Genomic DNA, 9,773 nt, shown 5'->3' with positions numbered 1-9,773 from the left:
TTTGACAGTTTGCTTCAGGAGAAGGGACAACACAATTGCCCAGTTAATGTACGAACAGATCGGCATGCACAGAGCAAACAGTTGTCAGACTGTGAATGAAGGTTAGCTTGTAGTCCAGTGTCAGGGGCTTCTGTGGCGCTCTGCTCTTGTTGTGGAATAATGCGTCAAAGCTCTGGAATGTTCTGCTATTGTGAACTGATGTGTTTCTTTTAGTATTGCTTTAGTAGCAACGTCTTTTGTCTCATAAAGGTCAACATAATAGAGGTCATCTGAATTCACATCACTGACTAGCAATGTGTTGAGAGTTAGAAGCCTAGTTCTATACCCCAGGCAAGATCTTGAAATTTTGTGCAGGAGAACTTCGAACTGGACTACGATAGGGCGGGGTATGATTTGCAAGGAAGGTGGATAACATTCATATTATGTTTGTAGTCTGAGAACGGAAGGAAGGTAACAAAGGTAAAGCAACACCATGTTGTCCTTTGCTTGAAATATCAATCAAAATAAGAAGTACCTTCTGATGGATAGCCAAGACTAATGCATTCCAGCAAGATGCAATTCACAGATCTGAGAACCATACACTAAAGAAACTTCTTTTCAGCTTTAAAGAAGGAGAATTATTCAATAAGTAAAAACCTCCTCTACAAAACAGTCTTCAGGAGCTCAGTTTCTGGCACGAAAAATTTTAACATCAGAATATTTTTGCTGGGAGAAGTGATATGTTTCAGAAGATTTTAATGGACAAGTGGGTAAGCAGGGTTCTACCAAAGTTGTAGGCAAATTTGGGGAGAATATTGTGAATGATAATGGAGAGAGTCTGCTAGAAATGTGTGGACAGTACAGTTGTAAGATAGGGAATGTTTCTTTTTATTATTTTTTTTTTTCAACGTGAAGAGATCCATAAATATACATGGATACAGCCTACAAGGAAGTTACACTCTGCAATTGGTTATGCTACAGGAAAAGGAAATAATTATACTAGTGTGGAGGACTGTAAGCAGAATGTGGATCTGACCATTTCCTGATTCAGTGTGTAGTTTGGTTTCCCTTTGAAAATATTAGTAGATGTCCAAATAATTGTAATGAGAATGGAGGGAAACTGGACCAACCACTTTATAAGTTAAGTTTACTGCAGGATTTTTCAGTTTCCTTCTTATACAAACTTAGATTGAGTGGGAAACTACATCAGACTGGTGATGTGACAGTGGAAGTAGCTTGTAAGACAATTGTGAGAGCTATTCATGAAGTGGCCTTCGTCAAAAGTCTCAGAGTGGTTGAGAACATGCCTGGCAAATTTGAAAGCGATTGGTGCAATGATGATATTGCAACAATGGAGAAAAAGGAGGCCTATAACAGATAGCATATGACCATGAAGACTGATTGCACTTGAGAGAGAGAGAGAGAGAGAGAGAGAGAGAGAGAGAGAGAGAGAGAGAGAGAGAGAGAGAGATAACCAGATGTGTCTGACACCTTCAGTCACACACTATTCGCTACCATATTGAGGAAAAAATTCTTGGTTTGCCAGCCCGGTGAATCAAAACGATGAGATCACATCATATTCAAAACATTATCTATGTTTTAATCTTGGTTTGAATTCATTCATTCATAGTTCCATGTGTATTCACCAAAAATGTGGCTAGGTTTGAATTCAGCTGCTTATTTCATAAAATGAAAAAGACCCCTAGCTATAGTAAAGTATTTTATAATATGAAGAATTCAGTCTTGACCAAATTCTCATTTATTTTTAAAAGCATATGTAAATGGGGATGATCAAAAAGTTTCCATTTCAGGGTAATGTTGTAGGATATGTGCAATGTAATGTAACTCCAACTTGGATATATAAGCACCAAGACATAGGGAGGGGAATGGGGCATTCATGTCTTTCTGATGTACGTGCAGTAAATTTGCAGAAACGTCAAGTATGGTGATGTTATCACCAAATGTGTCTTGTCTGCTGAAGGACAACCATCTGTAGACATCCACCAGACAATGAATAATGCATATGGGGTAGCAGTCCCAACACACTTGCCTGGGGCACAACTAAAGTTACTTCTATATGTGACAGTGAGTCTCCATCCAAGATAACACGCCGTGTCCTCCCTACTAAAAAGACCTCAGTCCAGTCACAAATTTCACTTGATACACCATATAATTGTACTTTTGACAATAATCGTAGGTGCACTACTGAGTCTAATGCTTTTCAGAAATCAAGAAATGCTGCACCTTCCTGGTTGCCTTGATCCAAAGCTTTCAGTATGTCGTATGAGAAAAGTGCGAGTTGGGGTTCATGTGATAGGTGTTTTTGAAATCCATGCTGGCTGGCACTGAAGAGGTCATTCTGTTAAAGATACCTCATTATGAAATTACAATACCCCTAGCTGCATACAGTCATTGATATAAGTCAATGGGGACAGTTGAAAATGTGTGCCCCGACTGGGACTCGAACCCAGGATCTCTTGCTTACATGGCAGATGCTCTATCCATCTGAGCCACTGAGGACACACAGGATAGTGACACTGTAGGGACTTATCTCTGGCATGCCTCCCATGAGACCCACATTCTCAGAGAAGGTCCCGGATTCGAGTCCCGATCCAGGCACACTTTTTCAACTGTCCCCATTGACTTAAATCAACGCCTGTATGCAGCTAGGGGTATTCATTTCATTGTAATTTCAGTCTAATGAACTGCATGGTCACCGATGGTATCTGTTCTTTTGGACATGTCCGAAAGATCAGATACCATCTTCATATGGTCATTTGACTATCTTCTTCCATGTGGACGCACACAGTGCCTGAACTCATACGGGAATTGGCAAAAAGCTGTGGGTAATGAGTATAATGGGCAGGGGCAATAAGATGAGAATGTGGGTCTCGCTGGAGGTGTGCCAGAGATAAGTCCGTGCAGTTGCACTATCCTCTTGAGTCCTCATTGGCTCAGATGGATAGAGTGTCTGCCATGTAAGCAGGAGATCCCAGGTTCGAGTCCTGATCAGGGCACACATTTTCAACTGTGCCCATTGACTTATATCAATGCCTGTATGCATTGTAATTTCATTGTAACGAACTACATAGTCATCGATGGTATCTGTTCTTTCACATGTCCAAAAGAAAACACACACACACACACACACACACACACACACACACACACACACACACACACCTCATTATGAGGATATTGGACGATAGTTTTGTGGATCCCCTTCTACTACCCTTCTTGTAGATGGGTGTGATCTGTGCTCTTTTTCCCCCTCCAAGAACAGGTCACAGTTTTTTGTTAAGGAGATCTATGATAGATTGTAGTTAGAAGAGGGGCTAACTTAGCCACAAATTTGGTATGGAATCAGATGGATTCTGTCAGGTCCTCGAGCTTTGTTCAGTTTTAACAATATCAGCTATTTTGCAACACCATTGACAGTAATACCTATTTCATTCATCTTTTCAGTGTTACGAGGATTAAACTGGGTCAGTTCTCCTAGGTTCTCATTTTTAAAGGAACATTTGACAATGGAGTTACACATTTCAGCTTTTGCTTTGCTACACTCAATTTCAGTTCTTGTCTCATTTGCTATGGACCGGACACTAACTTTGTTGTCGGTAACAACCTATACATATGACCGGAGTTTCTTTGGGTTCTGTGAAAGATTGCATTCTGTTATAATAATGATGGCATCACACATTCCTCTCTTGACAGCCAAATGAGTTTCATTCAGCATCTCTCTCTATCTATAACCCTACACTTTGCTTTACACCTATAAAGCAGTAATATGTTTCTTTAAAATATCATGTAGATCCCTTCCCTTAATGATCTGTTCTACTAGGTACATACCTGTCCAGTGGATGATCAACTATTCTTGTAAACTTTGATAGTTGTGTTCTTTTGTTCTTGCAGCTTAAAGCTTTCATAGATTCACATCAAGGCCAGTTCAACTTCACAACAACAACAATAGAGTGTGCTGTTGAATCTCTGCAAGAGAAAGTGTCCTGGAGGCAGCGTTTTCAGGCTGACATTGCTGAGTGGCTCAATTCACCTGCTTCTGGTCTTTCAAGGGAAATATAACATGCTGGATCAAGACATAACAACAACTTCCCCAATGGTGCTGTGTATGCTGTTGACAATATGTGTACGTAAAGTGTTACAGTTCATCATAAGTGTGAAGTGTGTAGCTTCTACTTAATTTAAAATACAAGATGAAATGCATTACAATGTTATTAATAGTTGTGTGTGTAAAGTACAGATTATCAAAAATCCTCTAATATTCAAACACCACTTTCCTTTTGGTTCTAACACAATGTTAACTGATTAACTGTTGTTTGAAAGTATGCAGATAATTATTTTAAGTACTTTTTTATGATCTTTAATTTGCTGAAACTGTGTCAAAATTATCATAAATATCCTCAAAGCTATTTTGATGTTTGGATAAGTACTCGTAACCCATAATACATTAAAAAAATTCAAAATATTCAAATGGGAATCTGTCTCAATGCTCTTCATCAGCTCTTTCTGCATCTATATTTGCAAACCACTGTGAAGTGCATGGCAGAAGGTATGTTCCATTATACCAGTTATTAGGGTTTCTTCCTGTTCCATTCATGCGTGAAGCACGAGAATGCCTCTGTTAATGCTGTAATTATTCTAATCCTATCCTCATGATCCCTATGTGGGTGATATTTAGGGGTTGTAGTAAATCCTTGAGTCATCATTAAAGTCAGTTCTTGAAACTTTGTTCATACACTTTCTCAGGATAGTTTCCATCTGTCTTCAAGCTCTTGCCAGTTCAGTTTCTTCAGTATCTCTGTGACACTCTCCATGGATCAAGGAAACTTGTGACAATTCATGCTGCCCTTCTCTGTATACATTCAATATCCCCTGTTAGTCCTGTAAGATATAAATCCCACACCCTTGAGCAATATTCTAGAACCAGTCACACAAGTAATTTGTAAGCAATGTTCTTAGTAAACTGATTGCACTTCTCTACTTTAACCTTGACTGAGCCTACGTGATCATTCCATTGCATATCCCCATGAGGTGTTACACACAGGTATTTGTATGAGTTGGCCAATTCAAACAGTGACTCATTGATATTGTAGTCATGGGATATGGAATTTTGAAGCAACTGTTTCAGTAACTAGCTCAGTAACTAGCTTTATCAATGTTTTTATTATATTTTGTACCAAAATCTGCTGCTTTTTCATCAAAATAATATAAAGAGCTCTGATTTAATACTTTTTTGACATGAAATGCTGTGTTATATGAGAGATCTGTTTCCCTTTCAGTTATCCTTCTATCTAATACATGAAGCAGTCTAGCTTAAACAGCTTCATCCCAGTCTTCAGTTGGCATAAATTGGCAAAAATAGGAAGCCTACGATTCAACAGCATATTATTTGCTTCATAACTGAGTGTCCAACTTTTAAGGTCCTACAATGCTGTAGTGAAGTAGCAGCAAAACTTCCATTGTTGAACATAAGGTAGCCATGTAAGCAACACTTGTATAACCAAATGCACTGTTGACACATAATCTAAGTGATGCATGTACAGTAGTAGTAGTCATTTCTTTATGATGTTACTTGGACAAAATGACACTGTGACAACAGCGTGTGTCTTCAGTTTTGGGCCGAAGAAAAGGTTTCTTCTTGCAGGCAGAAGATTGGAAGATGTGTGCCTTCTCCCTAGCTGAGGGCCAATCTTGCCATAGCTTCAGTACGGCCCTGCTACACATGCACATGCGCCCCTTCCCCCCCTTCCTAATTCATAATTTTTTGTTTACGTGCAATTTTGGGTATACAGTTTAGATTGTCTGTAACTCGTGGCCTTGCAGTTGTGTTCTTGCTTCCCGCACACAGGCTCCAAGGTTCGATTCCCAGCGGGGTCAGGGATTTTCTCTGCTTCGAGATGACTGAGTGTTGTATGTCTTTCATCATCATTTCATCATCATTGACTCTCAAGTGTCAGCTAGAAAGGACTTGCACTTTCGGCAGCCCAACATGGGGTATCCCGGCCAACAGTGCCGTACAATTATTTCATTTCAGTTTAGATTTAAACTCCCCACCCCCCTCTGTATCTGACAAGGAACCATTAAACCTAATAATGGAAAATGCAGGATGGAATGAAACAGTATCATGAAAAGGAAAGTTGCTACTCATCATACAGCAGAGATGCTGAGTCACAGATAGGGAAAAAAAGACTGTCAGAAATAAAGCTTCTAGCCAGTAAGGCCTGTGTCAAAAATAGACGACAGACACACACACGTACACACTCACGCTCACACACACAGGACTGCAGTCCCAGGCAACTGAGACCACACTGCGAGCAGCAGCACCAGTGCATGATGGGAGTGGCGACTGGGTGGGGGTAAGAAGGAGGCTGGGGCGGGTAGGGGGAGGGATAGTAGGGAACTGGGCAGGCGTGAGGTGGGAAGGGGAGGCAGTGGAAAAAGATTCCCGTAACCTTCCTGGCCTCAATCTTTGTTAGTCTTTGTCCTCTCCCATCTAGCTCCTTCTCTGCTCCCATTCCAGCACTACACAGCCTTCATTCCATCATCGCCCCCTGTCTTTTTACTTCTCTCCTTTTCCACTCCCCCCCGCCTCCCCTCCACCTCTCCGCTGCCCACCGTCTAACCTCCCAACTGCACACAGCTGACGACCTTGCCTCAGCGCACTTCCCAGCAGCACATCACAGTCTGCTATACCTCTGCCTCCCCATCCTAGCCTCCTCCTTACCCCACCCAGTCACTACTCCCATCATGCACTGTTGCTGCTGCTTGCAGTGTGGCTCCAATTGGCTGAGACTGCAGTCGGGTGTGCGTGAGTTGCATTTGAATGAATGTGTATTTGTGTGTCTGTCGTCTATTTTTGATGAAGACCATACTGGCCGAAAGCTTTATTTGTGACAGTCTTTTTGTTGTGGCTATCTGCGACTCGGTGTCTCCACTATCTAGTAAGTAGCAACTTTCCATTTCATAACCATTAAACCTACATTGTCTAACAGCCTTCAAAGTAACTGGTACTTTGGAAAAACTGGTAATATCATAGGACACAACTAGAAGTATTGCAAAGGTTAAGTCAAATGTTGTCTTGGCCTTTTTTTTGAAACGTGCTTAAGTTTACTTCTTTCAAAGTTCCCTTGTGGCTTTAAAAATGGAAGTACAACAGCTCGGATCCACCATCTGTGTGTGCAGAGAATGACGAAGAGCTGTCACCCAAATCCTCAAGTCAGTAGGTATACTACTATGGAAATAATGCTCTGGTACATAATAAGGTGTGTAAGTAGATTCAGAAGTTAAAAAATTAATGATTAAGTTTTAATATTGGAGGGAAGCTGCATAGTAAAATGAGTTACATATGGAACACCTGTTCTTTTCCATAACAAATTTAAAAAAGAAAATGCATATAAATTATTGATTTGTCCTTGTAAATTATTTGACTTGGTGTGACAAAAAATAAAAAAGATGGTACACACATATATGTAACATACAGTTAGTTTATTTTTGTATTTATAAAAAAAAAGACACTGATTTATCTCACTCTTTTAGAAGTTTACAGCACTCTGAATGAAACACTAAAAAATAATTTTTAATTACAAAAATATTAATGACAACTTTCTTTTTCCAAAATTATTGCAGTGTTTCATTCTTCAGGTATAAACAATTAGGGAACCCACACATCACTCATTTGGCACTCAACATACTCACAAACATAACTCTGCATTGTTCATTCAAAAAACAAAAAGGATGAGTATTCAAGTTTCTCCATCAGTTAAACAACATTTTCAAACTCTCCCCAAAACAATGAACAGCAAGATATTTACACAGGAAGCTGCTCTGCTTTTATTTAACAAAAGCTGTATTGAAATATACAAATATATAAATTATTTAAAACATCTAATATAGTTATTTACAAGCATGTGTTCACCTCTGTATTGAAGGAAATAATGAATAGTATGTGGTACATACTAATATGTCATCATACTGAGAACTGCCTTAGGGTAAGATAATTAAGTTATGTACTGCTATTGTGGTGGCAGTTCAAGACCTTACATTCAGAAAACCAGGCTTTTCTTTCATAATCTGATAGTCAATTATAATAGTAAAAATAAATGTCACAACCATAAATGAGATGCAACATGCTTCTTAAGTGAAATTTTTAAGATACATTCGTCTTGTGTGTGTTACAAACACTGAAGTGTCTAGGTTACATTTGATGAGCACAAAATATCTGGCAGTTCAAAAGCATCCCATTAGACAAGTGATGTACAGTTACTTTTTCGTCATTTAATTTCTTGGTTGTAGAGCCTTACAAAAATAATAAGTCATCTGCATAGCAGTCACAAAATTAATTCTATCAACAGTTTTTCTGCTGTTGTGTATTTTGACATAGCTTTTATGTAGACGCTAGCAGTGTTCTACAGTTGATAAAAATGACCTCAGAAATCTAAGAAGCTGCCTTGTTTCTGAGCAGGCACCAAACTACCCCAAGAACATGCAGCAATGGATTAAAGGAAGTCCTGAAAGCGTGATGACACGTTAGTCTTACGAAATCTACTGTGACTATGGCACAGTACAATGTATTTAAAATAAATGTCTACATAAAACTGCTCCTTCAGTGGGCACACAGAGAGCTTGAACATAATGTTGTTCAAATTATGGATATACATTTAGTTACTCCAAGTTAACATAACAGTATTCAGTCCTTCACTATATTAAATACAATAACACACTTATTATGTCTCTGAAATGCAGCCTGTAACAGTCACATTCTTTTCACAATTTCCTTCGTTTCAAGTCGACACACACAATGGCTCCGTTTGGAAGTGTCGGATCTTCACTCTCGAAAGCCTCGCAGTGCAAGTGATGTAACAACCTTCTGCAGTTGCACTGAAGGCTTCTCTCACAGTGAGTCGAAATTTGAAATGTCACTTCCCTGCAAGCAATTAAAACATATTTCTTGAGTACCTCAATGAGAATTTTTATAATAAGAGTTTTAGCCCTCATGTTATATTCTAAAAGTTAATGAAAGGTGGACTAGTGAAATCCAAAAACACATCAGCATTACCATTTTGAATGAAAATACCACTAAGGTAGGACTATTTTAAATTAAGAGTAACTTTCCATTTTCTTAGCTAGTTACATTCTGTCTGTTGGAAAGTTTCAGACAGTCTGCTAGACATAAAATGATACAGTGCATTATAACCTGAGTTAGTGATAAAGCTTGGAGGCCCCCTGTACTGTAGTAGGGGACACTCCCCAAGACCAGAGACTGTTCACACTGCTTATTGTGTACAGTTTCATAGTGAAATGCAGTATGTTATTATATTCTTGGGAGATTATACACGTAGCTCAGACATTCACCTGCCCAGAAGAAGAAGATGACGACGACATTGACAGACCACTAAGTTGAATCTGGGGTAAGTGCCATAGCACGTTTTGGGTAACTAAGCCAGGAAAATAACATTTTGTAGCAAGTTTCAAATTAAACCATCATAGTAACATATTTAAGATATATTTTTATAGTATAAAATGTCACTGTTGAACTTAAGATTTAATAAATTTAGATATTAAAAAAAGAACCTGAATCATTATGGTACTCAAAATGATTTATTTATATCAACAACCAGTTAATTACTGAGACCTGCAAAAATGGGTTTAGTACTTCACTGACATTCACACTACACAATAAAATTGATAATCCTGGACACAGACACATGCATTTCTGAAAAATTTGAACTCTTACAATCTCGCCCTATTTTCTTTGGATTAATTTTGACAGAAGATGT

At 38.8% G+C, this 9,773-nt stretch overlaps 1 protein-coding gene across 4 annotated transcripts in view; it reads right to left on the bottom strand.

Moving 5' to 3' along the window:
* Positions 1-7,463: 7,463 nt before the first annotated feature.
* LOC126293200 (uncharacterized) overlaps positions 7,464-9,773 on the bottom strand; it is a 638,519-nt gene continuing 636,209 nt past the window's right edge. For all 4 annotated transcript variants that reach the window (XM_049986324.1, XM_049986325.1, XM_049986326.1 and 1 more), the window contains one exon: positions 7,464-8,920. In XM_049986324.1, coding sequence (XP_049842281.1) covers positions 8,888-8,920 — 33 coding nt within the window. In that variant the 3' untranslated portion in view covers positions 7,464-8,887. The remainder of the gene's footprint in view (positions 8,921-9,773) is intronic.

Source organism: Schistocerca gregaria, chromosome 10 (genome assembly GCF_023897955.1).
Source record: "Schistocerca gregaria isolate iqSchGreg1 chromosome 10, iqSchGreg1.2, whole genome shotgun sequence".
NCBI classification, from domain to species: domain Eukaryota; kingdom Metazoa; phylum Arthropoda; class Insecta; order Orthoptera; family Acrididae; genus Schistocerca; species Schistocerca gregaria.
This window is presented reverse-complemented; position numbering and strand designations above follow the sequence as displayed.